Source organism: Bombyx mandarina, chromosome 02, assembly GCF_030267445.1.
Source record: "Bombyx mandarina strain Sakado chromosome 02, ASM3026744v2".
NCBI lineage: Eukaryota > Metazoa > Arthropoda > Insecta > Lepidoptera > Bombycidae > Bombyx > Bombyx mandarina.
This window is the reverse complement of record NC_143209.1, coordinates 5,606,471-5,628,640: the sequence shown is the minus strand read 5'-3', so window position 1 is coordinate 5,628,640 and position 22,170 is coordinate 5,606,471. Positions and strand designations below refer to the sequence as shown.

Sequence of the window (22,170 nt, the reverse complement as noted above, 5' to 3'; positions counted from 1 at the left end):
CTACTGTCATGAGTTCCGGTTTAAAACTCGGGAAAATGCAAGAAAAAAAAACCTTCAAAATGATATAAAACTTCCCTACGTTTGCCGCTAGGAGCGCTGTTTCCACTCCATACAAATTTGAGTTAACTAGAGGTCCCGCAGTAGTCGAAATTCGACTATAATTAATTGGGATTCTAAGTTTGCGCACTATTATGATTGTATTTTATACTTCTATAATCACAAATTTGGCCAAGACTACACTATTAAAAATATTAACAAAGACAAACAATATTTAATCTATCAATTTGACAACAGACGTCAAGAACAAAAGTTTGACAATAAATAGTATGCATGCGTGTGTGCATCAAATACATGGTATGTAGTGTGTGTAATGTTTTCTTTACTGATTTAATGTATATTTTATGCATTATTTAAAAAAAATATTAGCATTGTGCACTTCTTCTCTATATTCTCTATAAGTGTGGAAAATTTCATACTCCTCCGTCCGCGCAATTTTTGTAAGAAGGGATACAAAGTTTTTGCTTCACGTATTAATATATTGATATTTACGCGATCGAGAACGCTAAAAAACTCGCACTAAGCACACTGAACCCACAACACGCTCTGCTACTAGTAGGTACCTACCTAAATTTTGTTTAGTTTTATATTTATGTAGTTCTCATGATGACGTAATATTGAGTTTTTATTCCGTTCCTATTTTTCGGGTAAAATCTTCCTACAACGACGACTCCCGTTTGAATATAATGTTTATCGTAAGATTTTTTCTTTTAGCCTTACCATACTCTACATAGAGTCAGCAAAAATGAGATTAGACCGTAAAATTGTAAAATCTCATTACGCACTCTTTTGTCTTTGGGTCGTTTTCACTAAGAAAATGAGCGGACGTTAAGATAAGCATCGACTTTACCAGCTTAGACCGTATTTCTTTTTGCGCAACGTAAATTATTAAAAAAGAAACTCTTTATTTATTTATTTATTTAAGAATTAATTTTTCGTCATGAAATAAAAACACGTTTGAACACATATTAAGAAATTTGAAGCTTATATTTTGTAAAATTAATTAGAAAGCAGTTTATCTTGGAAGTAGCTGCCATGGCTTATAATGTCTCACTAACGCCATCTATGACACGCAGACTCTTAATATAAAGTTTGCTATCGAATAGCAGATGGCGCTAAACACGTTTTTTATTTTTTATTTCAGATATGGAAAGCGGCAAATGCACATAGCCGATGCGTCGGTCATTTTCCGGGAAAGCCCGTTCTTCGAGCACAGCCTCAACGAAGACGGCCTTCTCAAGAAATTCGGTTATAAATAAAAAGAAAACAAACTAAAACATCAAAGCATAACGAATAAAAATGTAACTCAAATACAATTTATTTAACGCATGGCGCTTACCACCAACAATCCGATGACATTAAACATTTATTATTTATGTTGTTAAATAAGAAAAAAACATTCTAGTCAATTTACATAATTATCCGTCTTTAATTCTAGTCAATTATTGTGTCGCTATTTACTTTTTAGAAAAAAAATAACCTAAACCGATTCAAAGGCTGGGAATGTTTCGTTTAGGTTATTTTAGCGGTTTCATTACTAGTAGGTTTCAACAGCTATAAATGTGAGACTATATAATATTAATCTAAAATACAGAATTATTCCTCGGCTGAATTGTTTTAATTCCTTGACCAAATACTCCTTTGAAAAAAAAAAAAAAACTCTTGCAGTAACCTGGCGCTTGCCCCCGCCATTTTTATTACAAACACAATAAAACCTTGAAAGATATTTTTTTTTATTTAAGACTAGCTGACCCGACAGACTTCGTAGTGCCTCAATCGATAAACAAAAGACCTAAACTTTTGTATAAAATAAACTTAAAACAAACAAAAGGAATCCGTCCGACGGGGGACACATCAAAGGAAAAACAAAATTGTTATTTTTATTTAATTCCGAGAATTTTCATATTTATCTACCTTTTAAACCTTCTCTGGACTTCCACAAATAATTCAAGATCAAAATTAGCCAAATCGGTCCAGCCGTTCTCGAGTTTTAGCGAGACTAACGAACACCATTCATTTATACCTAGTCAGGTCATAAATTCTGTCACATGTTTAATGTAAAATAATTGAAACAAGTTTATTCATTATGTAACCATTCATATACCAAAATGAACTTAACAAAACATAGATTCTTATGACACTAAAGTTTATTCAAAATGACCTCCGTGATTTTGAATACAGGCCTTCAATCTGCGCGGTCAGTCGTCTATTGCAGCACGAACGAGGTCCATGTCAATATCGGCGGCTGCCTTAATCAAGGATGTCTTGAGTGACTCCAAATTGGGATGAGGCTTTGAGCACGCCTTTTCCTCCAAGTGTTGCCATATCTTGTAATCTAACGGATTCAAATCTGGACTGGAAGAGGGCCAGTCTTCGTGCCGGATGAAGTCGATTTCACGCGCCGCCAGCCAGTCTTGTGTGCTCTTCGCTCTATGAGCTGGCGCCGAATCTTATTGGAATACCCAGTGCCTGTTATTGAACATGGTATGAGAAACAGGTTCCACAAGGTTCGTCAGGACTCTATTTTGATACACAACTGCATTCGTTTTTACACCTTTCTCACAAAAATGTACCTCTGTTAAGCCCCAATAAGAAACTTTCAACCATACCATGAGCGAGGATGGAAAATGACCTCGTTGGACACGCGGAATACGGTTGCTCGCTTCTTCACTACTGTGTGCGTACACCTTATCATTTTGTTTGTTGTAGCTCTCTTCTACGGTAGAAATTTTTTCATCCGAAAAAATAATTTCCCGATATTTTTTTCCCGCGTACCGCTTCAACAAAGCGCGGCATCTCTTCAGTCTCAGGTCCATTAGACGAGCATTCAAACGATGTCCTGTTTTTCTTCGATATGCCCGAAGCCCTAAATCTTCGTTTAACACCCTTTTCACCGTGGTTCTGCTTAACCCCATCTGAAGGGCCAACAGTTTCTGCTTACGTTTGGGATTTCTTTGAATTCGCGCCTTCACAGCTTTTATCACTGTTGGAGTCCTAACAGACCGAGGGCGACCACTTCTTGACCTGTCATCTACACTAGAGTCTTCATTGTATCGTTTGATGGTACGATAAACGAATCTTTTGGTTATATTCAAATTTTTCAGTATGTTAAAAATTTGAATTGGCGCGTAACCGCAACGATGCAACGCAATAACTGCAACACGGTCTTCTTTAAGCGTCCACTCCATATTTAAAAATTAGTAAAAATTCTAAAAGTATACATTTTTATTTTCATGAACAATTCGAAATTCGAATTCAATAAACTTTTTTGTGGCCAGCATTCTAAAAGTAAAGTTTTTACTGTGTGACAATACTTATGACCTGACTAGGTATATATATATAGGTAGATAGATAGATTACCAGAGATAATTCTATAAAAATTTGTCACACGAAGCTGATTAGGTTTCAATCTAACAAACTAGTGGGATAAGGGGGAGACAAAGAAGAACAATATTTTATATTAACAAAATAACTTAGCAAAAATAGTAATAGTTTTTTACTGGTGGTAGGACCTCTTGTGAATCCGCACGGGTAGGTACCACCACCCTACCTATTTCTGCCGTGAAGCAGTAATGCGTTTCGGTTTGAACGGTGGGGCAGCCGTTGTAACTATACTGAGAACTTATATCTCAAGGTACTGGCGCATTTGCGTTGTAGATGTCTATGGGCTCTAGTAACAACTTAACATCAGGTGGGCTGTGAGCTCGTCCACCCATATAAGCAATAAAAAAATTAGTAAACACTAGTGAATTGTTTAACCAATACCACTGTAGTTGTCACTAAACACGCAGACTACAAAGTAACTGTATTACTTAAAGTAACATTCATTGTCTCTGACAGGCGAAAATTAAATGGTTTCTAATATAATCACTTAACACCAGGTGGGCTGTGAGCTCGTCTATCCACCTAAGCAATAAAAAAAAAAATCATATATTAAGTGTATAATCTATGATATATATGTGGGATTCTGATTGTTCTTATTTTCTTTTTATGTCACTTTTATAATATTGATAGATGTCACTGTCAAGTAAAATTAGATGATGAGTGAGTTGTCAAAAGGAGAAGTAAAGGATCGTACGACGTTAAGATTGTTTTAATTATTTTGTGTGAATTTCTGCGGTAATCTGCACCCTACCATTCATAAATCCCACATATATATAACTTTATTAAAGTCAGTCAAAATACCTAAGTCAGTCAATCAATATAAGACATCACATAATATTAGGTCGGCTCAAAGACAGTAGATAGCAGCCATATTTACAATTTTTATTTATTTTTTATTTATTGCTTAGATAGGTGGACGAGCTCACAGCCCACCTGGTGTTAAATGGTTACTGGAGCCCATAGACATCCACAACGTAAATGCGCCACCCACCTTGAGATACAAGTTCTAAGGTCTCAAGTAATATTCGTGTGGTCCCTATGTAAAAATACTTAAATACTATGTGATATTCGTTACATAATTAAAACACGTAGTACAGTATATTTAAAACACGAATTCAAAATGACAACAGTACCGAATCTTAACATTTCATTCGATTTAAATTCACGATGTTGATTCATCTTAAGTACTTCATTATCAAATCGGAATAATCGAACCACATACAGGATGTCCCAGAAACAATGGATAATCCTGAAACACCTCATAGTAGAGCTACTGGGGACACAAAATAAAAAATAAAAAAACATTTCTTAGGTACCAGATTAGTAGCCGCGCCGTCTGGTTGTAGTGTTGACCGCGGTAGCCCCCCTACTTCATCCGGGTTCTGACCTCGGAGGGGATCGGACGTCGGGTGTAAGAGTGCAGGGGAGTCGTTTAGTGGGTGGGTCCTAAAATCCTTGGGCCCGCGGTCTGCTCATAACACCATGCAGATCGTTGAGTCTACAGACCTCGTAGGAGGTTCGGACCTCTACCCGAAAAAAAAAAAAAAAAAAAAAAAAAAGTACCAGATTAGTACCCAAAATAAAAATAAAGAATAAATACCAAATTTCATGATAACTTAACCTTTTATAATAAATTACACAAGCGTGACTAGCAGCTACACATACGATTTCCTGTATATTCCTTAGTATATAATATAGTCCATGTAATTCATTTATTTGTATATGTTGTATATTCCAGAAACGCACGACACTATGGAAAATATCAACTTTTTTTTAAATACGTAGTTTGGGTACTACCCTGAGATTTTTTTTTTTATTTTGGTCCGATATATTTTCTACTTCATAAGTGTTTCAGGTTTGTTCATTCTTTCTGGGACACATTGTATGCATGTATACGAGCGCAACCAATACCATAATAATTACACAATCGATGCAGGGTAAGTCGGGGTAGGTAAATATATCCTCCCTCTCCCCGTCGGGGTGAAGGAAGCACTTAGTACCTAGCTATTACTATGTAGGTGTCTGTTCCAGACGATGCTTATCGATTTATAGTACTATATGAGCACTGGAATGCATTTTCCAACCCTTGTATGCTCATAAGACAACCTAGTCGGTAAAAGTAGCTAAATAACGTTTCCCTAAATTTCATCTATGACACATGACGAAAGCTTAGTTGAAAAAGTTAATTTATATGACAAACACGTGTTTCATATATGTATATAATATAAATATGTTTACATGTCTGTATAAATAGAAACACGATCAGAAAATCGAATAAGTATTGCGCGCGCATTCTGTGTCACAAAATGGCGGAGCAGTTCACCAAAAATACTATTCTGTATCTGATATCGGAACAGATACTGTCAGAATAGGTAGTGAAAGGTATTCGATGAAAAAATACGTGTTTTATTCAATTTTTTTGTAAGATTATGCGTGTTTTGTGAAACTAAATGTAATTACTTAAGGTGCTAGCTACCAGCGCAGGTTTAAATGTGCATTACTAAATCTAATTACATCTCTACCCTTCTAAGAACTTAACTTCCCAACTACTGTGGTATACAAAGAAGTTAAAAGTCAATCGTAGTTTATAATGGATATTCTGTAATAGTAAAAATATAAACGATTAAGATCTAGATTGTTTTCCATCAAACATAACTAGTGCGTATATTTTGTCCAATCAGATACTAGGATACATTCCTATTCTGTAACGTCACTAGATACATCCATTTCATGAAACTTTTCAGTGTTTATTGAGGGAAGCACAGAGTGTTCAATTTACATCGAAAAAACCGCTTAAAATAAAAAGAGACATACAATTTGAACGTTATTACAATCAAAAATAGATTTACTTATGTTTTTTATCTGTTGAATTAACAAAATGCACATATTGAATTAGACTTATAGTAGTGACAATATGGTATAAGTGTTTTCATCTGATTTTCCCGCAGCCTTCTTCGGAAAGGGTAAGTTTGATCGGAAGATTTTTAAGCTCTTTGCATTCACCACCTATTGGTAATGTAGCCGATATTCAAATTTAATTATGTAGTAATAAAAAATGAATAAAAAAAACAGCTATTACACTACATAGTGCCTGGTTAAGATGTTTATACGCAATATTTATTATAATTAAAACAGGCTCGTATAAGCGCCTTCGGCAGACATATCGCTTATTTCATCTTCTTAATCGGTTCCTAATATGCAACATATTTATTAAGTTCGGATAATTGTGCTGATTAAAAACTTCTATATTGCATATTTTTAAGGCAGTCACAGCTCTAGATCAATGCCTCAATTTGCTGTATGTCAATAGGCTAGGTCGCTAGGTTGCTCATAGCCCGCCGTCTTCCATACGCTTGTATACGCTACAATGAATTAAGTACCAACCTAAAATAAAAGGATTTGTTTTAATGACTAACTAATAGAATACTTAAAAAAGTCAGATTAATGCGCCGCGCAGATTCTTGTTGGAATAGAATTAGAATCATTTGCAACACCATTGAGATCTTCATTTAACAATATTTTGACATTCAACAAGTTGCTGTTTTGACGGAAAAAAATTGTTGTTTCTATTGTGAATCTTTTCAAAGTTTAATTTAATTTTAATTATTGTAACATGAAATTGAAAACTAACATTTGAGCAAGTATTATGTTTATAATAAAATATAAAGTATTATGGTAACAAGAAAAGGATATCATAATAAAAGTGAATAAAACAAAAACTCACATGTACATCAAGCAAAATCATCTATCATGTCTACAAACGTTAACAAATTTCTGGCGTCCATTTTGTTTTTCATTTTTTTATTTTTGAAATATCGCCATCTATTGGTGAGTAGCTGTACTAACATGTGACCAAATGTACTAAATATTCTTCTCAGCGGGTCGCGATTCCAATTCCGGTAGTAGATGCATTCACGAAGCACTTGTCTTTGAGATGTCAGATCTTCAGAGCGCCTCCGGCTCGGGCAACTCTTAGCAAATCGCAATTTCTATAACTCAGCCCGTGGTCGCCAGCCTTCCCAGGTCAAACTGGAAAAGTACCCAGGACGCCAATAACCCATCCATTGATCAATAATAAAAGTCCGTTGAGTCTTTTGGTCGCCTTTTACGACACCGATGGAAAGAGATGAGGTACTTGTATGGGTGGGATTAGTTATTAATTACTAGATCACACACATTATTACCTAATGCTAGCCCCGTGCTAGATTCAACTTTTTCCCTACCTATGCTGATAGCCTTGAGAGGCTGTTTCAGCTTCACCTTAACATGTAGGTGAGCTCACGGGGTTCAAACCGGAAGTATTACTAACACTGGCCCTATAAAGAGCAGTGCTTCGCAGAATCTACCACCGGGCCAGAAACGCGACTCACTGAGAAGATCCGGCGAGAAACTCAGTGGGCTGTGTCTATGGGTTAATTCACTCAGCGATACCCTTCCTCGCAAGTGACGGGTTCGACGAGGACAGTGACCGGTGCTTGTGGTACCTAAAAGCACCGTTAATGGATCGGGAGGATCCGTAACGACGTGCTTAGGGCGACGTCGATTGTTTACCATCCGGTCTACAGGATTGGGTATGTAGTTCCCGGCGGCCACGACAAGAGGGTTTTCATGTCTTGCCGTGTCACCTTTTCAAAGTGTAGATTCAACGAACATCGACGCCGACTGTAAATACTTACTGATGGGCTCTAAGTCCAGGTCGTCATGGAGGTCGACGTTCCTGACGAACCACGGGGCTCCGACGGCTATCCTGCAAAAACGGGATTGTATGACTTGGAATGACTTTAGGTGAGTGCGGGCCGCGTGAGCGAACACTACACTTGCATAGGTCATGATGGGGCGTATGCAAGTTTTGTAGAGTGTCACCTTATTTCTAAGGGACATTTTACTTCGGCTGCGTATCATCGGGTAGAGACGTCCTAGTATGAAGGCGGCACGGTCGCGTACCTTCTTTATATGGGGGCGGAATGTCATCCTTCTGTCGAGGGTGACGCCTAAGTATTTGACAATGAAACGCTGCTCTGGCTAGGGCCTACATTAGTAGTCTTCCAAGCTGATCTCTCTCCGCTACACGTCCGGTAAAACTAATATAACCCCTCGAGGCTACTAGCATTAAAACTACGAATGAACGTTTCGTTTAATAAAGTTCCATTGCTTATCGTAAACGTGAAACCGGTAGTGAATCGACACGATTCCGGTCACAGAACTGGGAAGGACTCTTTGTGGAGGGCTGCGCGTGATGACCCAGCGACAATTGAGGTACAACGTATGAGTGTTTTAAAGGAACAATGGCACCAACCAAGTTCGGGCTGTTCAAGGGAAGGAGCCGCGACAACCAGGAGCAGCCCTCGACGGAAAACCTCCTCCAGTCAAGCCAGAGCACCGAGCGAGGTAAGGTCTATGTATGTTCCTTTGTTGCATTATGATTTTATGGAGGTCTGGTGGTAAGTGGTTACTGGAATCTTAAGACATCCACAACGTAAATGCCACCCACCTCGAGACATGAGTTTGAAGTCTCTGTTTTGGCACACAATGGCTGCGGTTCACTCGTCAAACTGAAACGCATTTCTGCTTCACAGCAGATATAGGCAGGGTGGTGGTACATACCTGTGTTGGCTAATACCTCTAAAAGAGCCCATGAATCGTTTCATTTTAACTGAGAGTCATCACAACGTGGGACCTCAGTTTTTATTACTTAACGACTGGGCCACCCTTCTCTAACTTAAAGAATGTTTATTTGAAACATGCAGTCTGCCGTATTATTCACGCCATCTCGATCGCAGTATAATAAGAAGACACGCTGTATCGATGCCACACTATATGGTATAAGGGTAAGAAGAAAAATATACTGGCCTGACTTTCAAACCGAAATAACCGGTTTCACGGCACAAATACACGGAATAGTGGTACCACAATAGAACCTATTCTGCCAGTAAGCTCCTCCTTGCGTTAATAATCCTCACTGCTGAGGGTCGTGACCTCGTGAAGGTTTCTTGGGAAAATACACATGGTGGGGTCCCGCGTCCTTCTATGGCAGTGCTTTTGGAAGAGATTTAGCTCTCCGAGGCCGCTGAAGTCTTATTTGATCTAATCAACCGCCATCCCACATTCCACGTTGAGTATTTTACGGTGGAAAGGTCGAACTCCATCTCAACCCTCCCCTTTTCTCATCCGGGCTTGGGACCGGCACTGGCAGTAAGCTCACCCAATTAATTGAATCATATACGCGCACAGTACAGACGCCTGACTCGCCAATACCGTCGACCAGTAAGGGCATAACCGTCGACAGTGCCTTCGCCGAGCTGTCCATGCTTAATCTGGACAGCGATGATGAGGTGAGCATAAGCCCTTCTCATGTTATTGTTATACCGGTACAGGTGAGTCCATTTTTTTTTATTGCTTTGATGAGCTCACAGCCCACCTTGTGTTAAGTGGTTACTGGAGCCCATAGACATCTGCGACGTAAATGCGCCACCCACCTTGAGATATTAGTTCTAAGGTCTCAAGTGTAGTTACAACGGCTAGCCCGCCCTTCAAACCGAAACGCATTACTGCTTCACGGCAGAAATAGGCAGGGCGGTGGTAGGTACCCACCCGCGCGGACTCACAAGAGGTCCCAGTGAAGTCTAATTTAATATTCGTAATAATTAAATCAAGTTCTAATTAGTATTGTATTGAAGGGTTATTTTTTCTGAGCCCCAACGTGTGAGATTATATTGCATGCGTATATCTGATATCCGTTACGCCTTATTCGAATTGTGATGATTCGAATGTACTTTGTTTTGTAACAGTATTCACCGCAGCAAGACGTCACAACGCGTCGGATCAGCGATTCCAGCAAACTGGACGAGCCACAGGTACTTTTATAGTAAATAATATCAAAATGAATTACTGTTCGTTAGTCTCGCTAAAACTCGAGAACGGCTGGACTGATTTGGCTAATTTTGGTCTTGAATTATTTTTGGAAGTCCAGGGAAGGTTTAAAAGGTTAGATAAATATGAAAATGCTCGGAATTAAATAAAAATAACAATATTGTTTTTCCTTTGATGTGTCGGACGAATCCCTTTTGTTTGTTTTAAGTTTATTTTAGGTGTACAAAAGTTTAGGCCACTTATTTATCGATTGAGGCACTACGAAGTCTGCCGGGTCAGCTAGTAGTCAATAATTATCATTTATTTAGGAGTGTCTGTGTGTGCCTTAAATCTCTTGTTCATAATTATTTTAAAAAAAAACTCGGTGCTCTGTTGTCATTGTTTTTGTCGTTGCCGATAGATGAGCATATGGCTCGCTTAATGGTGAATAGTTGCCGTGGCTAATCGACATTGATATCGGCAGTGTCAGCCACTGCCTCCTGCTGGTGTTTAGTCCACTAAGTTTCTCACCGGACCTTCTTAGTGGGTCGCGTTTCCGATCCGGTGGTAGATTCTGCGAAGCACTGCTCTTGCTAGGGCCAGTATTACCAACACTCCCGGTTAGAGCCCCGTGAGCTCACCTACACGTCACGAAAAAGCTGAAATAACCTCTCAGGGCTATCAGCACAGGTAGGAAAAAAAAGCTTCTGGCGAGTGGAGAGTACTTAACAGTAGGCAGCGGCATGGCTCTGCCCCTGACATTGCTGTAGTCTATGGGCGACGGTAACTATTTACCATCAGGTGGGCCGTATGCTCGTCTGCCTACACGAGCTATAAATAAAAATAGACTCGCCAAACCTTGTTTATAGAAAGTCTCATCACAGCTCTCGAGCAACACGAGTTCAGATCGATTTAACACTAAACATACCCGGGCCAAATGACCAAATGACCAAATGGCCAAATGACCAAATGGCCAAATGACCAATTTTGAACATTTGCATTGAAAATGAACGTATCATCTTAATGCTTTTGCACATTTGACTTCATGACTTCTTCTTAAAAAAAAGTATCTACAGTTTTAATACTATTTATTTTTTTCGTTGTTTTGTTTATTTTGAGTAATACTTTTTTTTTAGTGATTTTATGACCTGGTAACTAAGACCTTTAGGTCATGTCTTATTTTAATTTATATTCTTATTTTTATGAAAAATGATAATATGGAGTGAAATGAAATGAAGATGATTAATTTGAGACGTTAATCATCTGGGATGAAATTAAATGAAATGAGATGATGTGGGATGAAATATAATCTCAGTAAAATGGTGGTCATTTACTGAGATTTTTTCAGTGGACTTTTTGGAGGAACCCGAGAAGTTGCGTCCCGCGGCTTTGTTTCATTTTCCCACATTTGTGCACTTTCACAGATATTAAACAGTTAATAAACCACCGTTATTACACATTTAAACCTGAAGAAACACTAAATAGACAAAATAAAACAAATGACACAACTTCACTCCTCGCGTTCCCGCCAAAAGTCCCATTTTGAGTAATACTTGTCGTATACAGTTATCTACCCGCTGTGATAGAAATAGGTACCAGTAAGTGTTGGTATAATTAGTGTTAAATTCCTTTAACTCCTTCTAGCTTAGCTATCACATTCTAAACAACCCGTCGTCTCCCGACGCGACCACCACATCGACCCTCGACTGCGACGTGTCTCCGGACGCGACGAGGGACATCGACGATACCGCGTCCACGACATACGACGCGAACTCGATACAATTCGACGAGACTTCGATTGCCGCCAGCGAAGACACGTCGGTATACTGCACCACTCTGAAGAAGAAGAAGAAGAAGAATAAGTTGAAAATGGAACAGCACCGGCGCGATTTGGGTATGTGGAAAGCCAGCAACGTCGAGGTCATGAAGGTGAGGTTCATGAATAACAACCTTTTTAATCTTATGTACATAATATGTCAATATTTTTTTAATCCGTGTTACAGTATCTGTGGTTAATTTAAAAGATTATCAATTTCATTACTTACGGGATCCTCCAAAAAGTCTACTAAAAAAATCTCAGTAAACGACCACCATTTTATTGAGATTATTATATTTCATCCCATATCATCTCATCTCATTTCATTTAAATTCATCCCAGTTGATTAATGTCTCAAATTCTTCATTTCATTTCACTCCTTACTATCATTTTTCATAAAATTATCCCATATCATATCATCTCGTCTCATTTCAATTCATTTCATTTAATTTCATGCCATGCCATATTTCATTTATTAATCAGCTTCATTTCATATCATAATATCATATTTCATAAAAAAAAAATATTTATAATAATATAAAAGATTAAGCTGTATGGTGTGATACCTTTGCCTTTTTAAATAAAACTACTACTGTATCGCGCGTTCTTTATGTGATTTCGTGTTCAAAGTCTTATCAAATTTGTTATAATAATATGTTATATCATTATACCCCGTGAATTTATAAAGTTCTCGCTATTGGTAATGGACTCACATTGTCAACCATGCGATGGTTATACAGTATCAGGAAATGTTCAATTCTAGTAATTTTTGAAATATGTATTATTTATTATATTATAATAATATGTATTTTTAAAGTTCAATCGAACGAAATTTCTTTCATTTTTATTTAATTTTAACTTAGTAGTTTGCACTCTGTTAAATCTAATCACCTTTTGACACTGACACGTTACTTACTTGAATTTGTCAAAGAGCTGATATAATGAACGTAATTATGCAAGAGGGAGCCACGATTTTAAATTATTATCTCTATATTGTATTTTACATGGAATTGCGGAGGGTAGAGGTAAGGAGCACATGCTCAGTCTCTAAAAATGTGCAAAAGCGACTAATTAGGGTGACGCCACAACAGCAAGGGTTGTCAGTTCAAAGATAACGCCAAAAGATAATATTTAATGTTGAACTCTGCAGGCCTCACTCCGCTTACAACTGCTCGATTCATACCACCGCTTGCTACGCCGGCCGTGTATTGGTGGGTCTCTGAGTAGTAATTTGCTGCTTACTTACTTTAAAAATCTTCAACTACTTTTTTTGCCCTACCTATCCGCTGGTAGCCTTAAGGGCTATTCCAGTATCACTTTGGCTGGTAAGTGAGCTCACAGGGCTGAATCTCAGTTTGGAGCTGAACCCTAGCAAGAGCAGTGCTTCGCTGAATCTACCAGCAGATCGGAATCACGACCCGCTGAGAAGATCCGGCGAGAAACTCATTGGGTTTAGGACACTAGTTCAACTTGGCTGACATTTAAATTAATTCTCCTTACCTCCATCCTCCATGCATAGGGCTAAGACGAGTTAGACGCGTGCATAATGGCGTCCTTTTTGCGTAGTTACGTTAGATTAATAGTTATCGTTCGATATTCAATATGGCGAATGTATCTCGTTTTATAAAGGATTCGAAACAATTGAAATACAAAACAAGAATCAATTTTTCAACTATCGTTGGCTATATTAATTATTTCGTAACTGGTTAAAGGTTTTGCCTACCTAAGCTGTTAACCTGGGGTGGGCGAATCGTTGGCATTCAGGCAGCTTACTTTTAAGAGACATTCGCTGTTACAAATATCGGAGGACAGCTAAATACATTTCGGGCACAGTTTCTAATATTAGTCTATTGTTTTGCACTAAGTTCAGATGTTTCATATTAATCTTTTTAAATTGTTTTGCAGCCTCTTACTTACTAGACAAGTACATTGCGAAAGAACGACAATATATCGTTCAATGAACCAAAGACGCATAATCACAATGCGTCGACAAAATTGTCTGTTTGTCACAAGTTGTACTAAATAAATACCAAATCGAATCAGATCCGATAAATTTCGAAATCTTATACCTTTAAACGAGCAATTCTTGTGAATCTCGGTAACGGCTCCAACGATTTTCATAAAATTTAGTATACAGAGGATTTCGGGGGCGATAAATCGATCTAGCTGCGATTTATTTTCAGAAAATGTTGTTTTATTCGTGTTTTCAATAATCAACTCTTCGCGACATCTATTGGCGAATAATAATACTATTTTTCTTAATTGAGGGCAACTAACCGCTTTAAAGACAACAAGATGGCGTTATCAAACAAAACAAAACCGAGTAAAGCTCGGTCATCATCTACTAGTGTTACTTTAATTGGCTTAAACTTACTTTGGTGTTACTTAAATTAAACGTAGTTTTAAACGTATTAAGAGCTTGTAAACGATCCTGGTTACAACGAAACGTATAACTCACATATTGGGTTTAGATGCGTGGCGACGTCGCCGGGGCTTTGCCCCCACGGCTTGTGTCCACCGGGGACTCGGACGAGGAAGAACTCCCCAAACAAGGAGAACATAGTTCCAATACGTGAGTTATCCGTTTAATACTAATAATATGCTTCTGGTTTTCGCTAAGCACGTTAGGGTCTTAGCGTGCTCACTGTTCACTTCTATATCAATTTTATAAAGCGGCTTGAAATAATCTGCAACTACCCACATAGTTTCAACAGTGATATAAACTCGAATAGCATTTTCTAAGCTTTAAAATACTACTAAAATAGAATATTACATGTAAATAAAAGACTTTTCGTGCTATATTAAGATATAATTATGAGCAGTAAGGCTAGATTATGATTTCTGCTTTTTATTCTGAATTAATAACACTAGTTACTACTGCAATAGTTCTAATTTTAGCCGCCAAGCGAACGTTTTCCGAAGGCAGCTTAGCTATTTTAAGTCACGACCTCAAACCTGTGTCTCAAAGTGAGCAGAACTACCACAAACTGGAATCGAACTTAATATTGTAATCGTAAACATCGCTCTACTGTTAAGGACTTGCTCCGGCGTAGGTGCTGCGATTGTAGAAAGGAGATAATCAGGTCATCTCAGAGAATCTCTCAGAGCACTTTCCGGAGTGTAAGATACAGAGAGCACTAATGTAATTCCGTGGACTCAGATGTTCAATTTCGTACGACAATCTTATCTCGTGTCTCGGGGAAAAAAATCCTAAATGCTCCTCACAAACTTTAACTAATGACTAACGAAACTATAACCTTCAATTGTATTTTAGATTTTAGACGAAATTTGAAACGAATTATCGACGATCGTTTAAACGCCGATTTCAGAACCTCCTAAACAAGAGCGGCAATGTCGACGAACAAATCAAATGGGAGGCGATAGCGACCGCGAGGGGACTTTGCACGCTAACGGACAACTGTACATGCGGGGACTGTACCAGGGCCAAGTTCCTGGTCGGGATGGCTGACGGGGACGGGGGGCTTGGGGCGGCGCCGATATTCAACGCTATAAGCATCGGGTGTCAATTACAGTAACCGAAAATTCAACTTCGAATTGTTGGTTAAGAACAAAATTGATCTAAGTCGGATGATCTCAAAGTTTTTTTTGTCTGTACACGAGGAAGCAGTACGGGCAATTTGGGAATCGGTGGTACAGCCCTACGGCGGTACTATTCGACGTACCTATTAAGTTATTAATGTTGCTAGACCACACTAGATTTATGTCGCCAGAGACAAAAACAAAATGGAAATCTTTGAAGGCCTTCAACTGAGAGGGGTCCGTGCATATAATAATTCAGAATAATAACATGAATACTTTTAAAAAAATTGTATTAATTGCATGGAATAAAGAACTTTTTTATTAACAGAAAAACCGCTTGATATTTATATATTGTTTGGATCATTGCATCTATTCGGTACCCGTATTGTTTCGCATCTCAGTATATTTTTGTCCGTAATTAAAGTGACAATATGAGGCTGTTACAAAAACTATCGACTTGATCAAATTTGTTCTTAACAATTCTTCATTGAAGCATTGGAATTTAAGTTTCGGCTGACGATGGAATCTCGATAAAAAACAGCGCTGGCAATACCGGACTAATCAAATTCGCTTACTTCTCATCAGTTAAGTGAATAAATGACATATGTCAATTCATGTATATTAAAAAAACAGAAAATAAAAAGTTGAATTTCGGAAATTGATTACTGTAGTACCCATTTCGATACGCGGATTCCCAATTCAGCCCAAGCTTGAAGAATTAGCAAACGGAATGGTTCCTTATTGCATTACGCTGTGTTCTGGGATGTATTTATTCGCAAGGGTTTTTGCTGTTTGCTTCTCGCAACGTTACCCTTTGCAATCTAGTACCTGTTCCCTAATCTCGATCGGTACAGATTGGACTGGTACGGCTCGCGTTGAAGTGTTCACTACGGTGACAGGAATACGGGAGACAGTTTATTTCTAAGCTTCAATTATGGAGGGTAGAAGTAAGGAGCACCATCTTAGCATCACCTAGGGGGCAAGTTGAATAACTTTTTTTTTTATTGCCCTTGTAGGCAGACGAGCGTACGGTCAACCTGATGGTGAGTGGTTACCGTCGCCCATGGACTTCAGCAAAGCCAGGGGCAAAGCCAAGCCGCTGCCTACCGCATGTAGACGGCAAGTTGTTAAGTGGTTACTGGAGCCCATAGACATTTACAACGTAAATTCGCCACCCACCTTGAGATATAAGTTCTAAGATGTCAGTATGGTTACAACGGCTGCCCTACCCTTCAAACCGAAACGCATTACTGCTTCACGGCAGAAATAGGCAGGGCGGTGTTACCTACCCGCGCGGACTCACAAGAGGTCCTGCCACTAGTAATTACGCAAATTATTACTTTGCGGGTTTGATTTTTATTACACGATGTTATTCCTTCACCGTGGAAGTCAATTGTGAACATTTGTTGAGTACGTATTTCATTAGGAAAATTGGTACCCGCCTGCGGGATTCGAACACTAGTGCTTCGCTCAAGACGAATGCACCGGACGTCTTATCCTTTAGGCCACGACGACTACAATTTCTTTCCACTTGCTACTGTGGCGCCCCCTTAATTGGCTTCAGCGGTCATTTATAATGCACTGATATAGTGCTCCTTACTTCTACTCTCCATAGCTTCTATGTACGTTGCCCTTTGACGCGAACTGTACTTGAGGTGTCACCGTCAAAGCTATTAAGTCGGACGTTCTACTTTATAGGAGAGAGAAAAGTCTTTCGGCGTATTAACTAATGCAAATTGCAATTGCAGATATTTTCAAAGTGACGTTCCGATTTTATGGCTCCGACGTGCGGCTTATTAGTGTCCAATTTTATATCTACCGTCGTTTATTATAAATTAATTATCTGTGTAATTCGTTCGTGATTCGATGTTTAGTGCTATTAATAATTATAATTAATAAAAAGTAGTATTATTAAATACTCTATATTGACTATAATATTGACTTCACACCCGAGATTGTAGTGATTTGTCTGTGGAGTGATTTGAAATTCTGTGGCCTTTTTGAATGCATTCATATTCTAAGGCCTCTAATAATGTCATTGGCTCCCAAATTTTTGAAAATCACCTACTACTTATTGGCAACACAATGTGACCTTGATTGTGTCGCGCATCATCCCGCCACAAAACCATTTTTTTCTGATTACTTATTTACCAAAAGTAATTGTTTGAAATTTTCGTATTTAAGACGATTGTAAAACATCTGTCCGGTCCTCTAGTTAATTAAAACTTTAGAATCATCCCAATGTTTTCATTCAGACATATTTCACTGCAATCTCGCTGTTTAATATAAGTGCTGTGCTCAGTGTGAGTTTCTGCGAATTCTTTAACGTTCTCGATAGCGTAAAAGTTAATTCAAATTTGTACTTGAACAGCGCCTCTAGCGGCAAAAATAGGCAAACGTTCCAACTCCGTACAAACTTGAGTTAACGTTTACGTTATCGTGAACGTTAAAAAACTCGCACCAAACACATAGGATATAAATAAATTCCGTAGTGATTTACTGAATGGCCTCGTACTCGTATTATGGAAGACTGACGTGTACTCTTTAAATAAAACTTAAGTAAAAATCATTTTGTACCTACTATCTTAAACTTAAAATATTCGGTCGTTGAATTGAGAATGAGAATTGAATTGAGTTAGGTGTTCTGGATTTGACCCGTGTGCTTAGTGCGAGTTTTTTAACGTTCTCGATCGCGTAAAAGTTAACTCAAGTTTGTATGGAGTCGGAACAGCGCCCCTAGCGGCAAACGTAACGCACTAGGCACGCCGGAGCCCGCGTGGGTTGGCGTCCATTTTGAAACTTTATTACTTCGTCAAAGCGTTTACCTCGAATACGAAAACTCGATTTTATCTAAACTAATTAAACTTATAAAGCTTTTAGATTATTATTTTTTGAACATTCGGTACTCCATCGTTTTTTCGCTACCTATTTGCTGTAGGTGAGCTCACGGACTCAACCTGAGAGAATTTTCTAATACTAGTCCTAACAAGAGCAGTGCTTCACCGAATCTACCACAGGTTCTGAATAACGACCCACTGAGAAGATCCGACAAGAAATTCAGTGGACTGTGTCCAATACCGTCTTTACCATAAGGGCACACGGGGCCCGTGCCCAGGGCCCCCATTCTCAGGGGGCCCCTAAGGACCGACAATTTCTCTCACACATTTATTCGGTTTCCGTTATCGTGATCGTAACCAAAAAACCAGCAGCATTCTAATATCATTAATGACATATTATATCATACCGTATTTGATTACCTATAATAAATGGTCATACTCGGTAAAAAAATGTTATTATAATTCGCTTTTCTTACTTTCCAAAAGGGCCTCAAATTCTTGTGTGCCCAAGGGCCCCAGCCTAATTCAAGACGTCCCTGACTGTGTCCTTCCACTGTCTTCTCTCTCCCTCTCGATTCTCAATTCATAGACCGTTTTCTCAGAAGGCGGCCATGTAAAAAGGCCAATTATTCATGTAATTGTAGTTTTCGAATGAAAATTATCAATGTTTTTAAACGTATTATAAATAATCATAGTATTATTGTTTGTATGTGAATTTTCGTAGTGATAATAATGTGAGTTGAATTTAAAATTATGATAAATTGAATTTACTAATGTATTCATGTTAGAATCACCTGATGAAGTTATTTAAGCGCACTTTCTTGTTCTTAAAACATTTTCTATTCTCGACATTTTCATTTGATAGAATAAACGTCATTTTACGTGTGATTTTTATAAATGGCGGGAAAAGTCGACATCACATTTAAAAAAGTAATCAACCTGATTGATTTTGTTTCTGTTAATAATTGTATACATTGAATTAAGGATTTTTAATCGAAATAAAAGATATTTTTATAGTATTCTTAAACTTTTTATGTGTAATTAGGCTATTTGACGTTTAGTATTGCGGCCAATAACCTTTGTCCTTTTAAAGACACAAGAGGCAATGACTACAGAAGCCTCAATCTACAGCCAACAACAATTCAATTTTTTATTTATTTATATTCGGATCTTTTCATCATGATCCTGGATAGTTACTGAAGCTAAAAAATAACACAAGGCGTAAGGCGCATTGTGATATGAGTTCGAAAACTCCATAATAAATCGGTTGTTCTAAGATAAAATTGTTAATTACTTACTTTTAACACTACATTTTTGTGGTTGTATTTTAAGGAATGTTAGTAAGGTCATCGCCATTGTTGTGATAGACACTAAATCTGTCAAGATTGGCGTTTGTATTCAGCTTTCTGTGGTCAATAGTCTGGTAACAAATGCAGTACTTAAGGATAACACTGATATTAGCATTGATATTTGTATTTAAATTAAATGTACGTAGTAATAGGAACTTTATTATGTTTTTTTTTTCTTTCTAATAACCCTTTTTGTATTCCGCGAGCTTAACGTGACAGTCTGAAAAACAATCATTTTAGTATGTTTATTTTTACAAAAATAACTGAGAATTTACTTAGCGATAATTAGTCGAAGTCCTGTCGCGGGACCAGCATAAATTTTGAAAATGTTGCTCGCCGACATTCTCGCTGCCTACATATAGTAAAATATATTTCCTATTTATGTAATATATAAATGTAATATTTTATATACGAATAAAATTTTTGTACCTATTCATCTTTCATAATTAAACATAAGTGTTTCATAAAAACAATACCACTGGGACAAATCTTTGCAGTAAGCCTTTGCTCAAGCCAAAACATGGGGTGAGGAATGATTATCTGGTCAATGGTATTCGAATTCCAAAGTGCTGAGAGCACATCACAAGCGAAAATCCGTGTCTTCGAAATAAAAAAAAACAATTTATCATTCGTTTTTTCTAAATGTTTGTATGCAATGATTCCTATCTATTTTTTAGATACTCTATATTTTACACTTCAGTATATCAGTATTGTCCATATCAATAATTTCGAATATAATTGTAAATCGTTGGTCTCTATAATTTTATCAAATGAAATATATCCTACGTAAAATGTAGAAATAAAAAAATGGTTTCTGTTAATATTCGTGATTTTCATGCTCTTTCAAAATCATCTATGACTAAAAAAAAATGGAGGAAGTAATCGCGTGTAACAAATTGGAATCTCTTGTACCTACTTATGTACTCGTTGTGATAAATACAACATAATTATTAATAACATTTTGTGAATCTTTTTTTTTTTAATATGTACGTTTTATTATTGATCTAATTGTCGTGTATTATGTGTGTAGCGATCGCAGTAATAATTGATAATTTTATATTCTAATACTACTACATATTCGATGTAAAATGAATGTTTAGCCAAAATAATATTACTTCGCATAAAACATAATTAATAAACTGTGGTGTCAAATTATATGTGATGTCTTTTATTAGCATGCTTTGATTGGACCTCGTAGGAGGCCTTCTCTGGGAGCGCTCCAGTAGCTGGTAGAAAATCTTCCCTTCGTCATATAATCCTTGCGTCGCCCATATGTCCTGTCTATGTTTTTGTACTATCTGTAATATTACCATTCCAAAAAAATACTTGGCTACGTGACTAAAGACCATCTTCGCATGTGTCTTGATGGAGCTAATGCTTGTTCCATAAAGTGTCACTTTACTGCGAATGAATGCCCACTGAGTCTCTCTCCGGACCTTCGCAGTGGGTCGCGATTGCGATCTGGTCGTAGATTCTGCGAAGCACCGCTTTTGCTAGCCCGTGAGCTCACCTACCCGTCTGCGAGTAGCTGGACGTCTTACGCTATCCGCGAATAAGTAGGGTAAAACTAATGGAGCTAATTCTGCTTGACGTTCTATAGTCTCTGGACAAATAGCCTGTACTTAACGCAGTACGATCGTAGACTCTTCTTCATCACAGAATCTTAATGTGAGAATGGAAGGTCAAAGTTCTAATCTCCCCATGAAGTTGCTAGTGATGATGAAATTATATTTAACAATATTTTTTTAAGTGTGGGCTCAAAAGATGCTCTACCTCCGGTGATTAGGCAAATTATAATACTTTCGGGTTTCATTTTTATTTCACAATGTTAATCATTCACCGTGGAACCCATTGAAGTCTTGAGATGTTGATCTACTTGTTCTTTAATTTTTGTGAGTTGATTTAACATACAATGATTCTAATACATATTTCTTTTATACTTACCTACTTAAAATAAAATAAAAATTGCACTGATGGATATTTCCAATTTGGGAAGAGCTGCCATTCTTAAAAACCCATTAACAATAACAATCTATTGTTTCATAATAGTTATTATATGTGGCTGTTGCTAATTAACTGTTTTTCATCGTTCAGCCGTACTTATTCTTAAATTTTTACCATAATGGAGGAATTATTATAAAAAAATATCCCACTATTACTACAATTGTTACGTCCTAAATTGAATAGGAACTCAAATATTAGTCCCCTACATATCCGCTTTACTACATAATTAAAATTAAGGCGACTCATACATTTATTCTATTTTTGGTCTGCCTGAAAACTAAGCTCAACTGCCAAAGGACTTTTTGAAAATAATTAGAAAATATTGAAAAGTCTT

At 37.5% G+C, this 22,170-nt stretch overlaps 2 protein-coding genes across 4 annotated transcripts in view; both read left to right on the top strand.

Moving 5' to 3' along the window:
- Positions 1 to 1,665, top strand: part of NPF2 (neuropeptide F 2) — a 35,775-nt gene extending 34,110 nt beyond the window's left edge. The window contains exon 3 of the mRNA XM_028177976.2: positions 1,202 to 1,665. Within this exon, the coding sequence (XP_028033777.1) occupies positions 1,202 to 1,316 (115 nt within the window). The 3' untranslated portion in view covers positions 1,317 to 1,665. The remainder of the gene's footprint in view (positions 1 to 1,201) is intronic.
- Positions 1,666 to 6,156: 4,491 nt separating this feature from the next.
- LOC114245681 (uncharacterized) lies at positions 6,157 to 20,989 on the top strand. 3 transcript variants are annotated; one of them, XM_089735708.1, is made up of 7 exons: positions 8,021 to 8,226; positions 8,722 to 8,829; positions 9,673 to 9,773; positions 10,230 to 10,295; positions 11,935 to 12,219; positions 14,578 to 14,678; positions 15,436 to 15,578. In XM_089735708.1, exons 1-7 carry the CDS (start codon positions 8,217 to 8,219, stop codon positions 15,443 to 15,445), a joined length of 681 nt encoding a protein of 226 aa, XP_089591834.1. In that variant the 5' UTR covers positions 8,021 to 8,216; the 3' UTR covers positions 15,446 to 15,578. The 3 variants fall into 3 exon arrangements, with proteins under 3 accessions (XP_028033737.2, XP_089591834.1, XP_089591823.1); XM_028177936.2 differs by lacking the exons at positions 8,021 to 8,226; positions 14,578 to 14,678 and adding an exon at positions 6,157 to 6,404 and having other exon boundaries at positions 15,436 to 20,989; XM_089735697.1 differs by lacking the exon at positions 14,578 to 14,678 and having other exon boundaries at positions 8,025 to 8,226; positions 15,436 to 20,989.
- The last annotated feature ends 1,181 nt before the right edge of the window (positions 20,990 to 22,170 follow it).

Coding starts and splice junctions, on each gene's coding strand:
- LOC114245681 (XM_089735697.1), top strand. Junction 9,774..10,229: donor ATCTGGACAGCGATGATGAG/GTGAGCATAAGC, acceptor GTTTTGTAACAG/TATTCACCGCAGCAAGACGT. Junction 10,296..11,934: donor GCAAACTGGACGAGCCACAG/GTACTTTTATAG, acceptor AACTCCTTCTAG/CTTAGCTATCACATTCTAAA.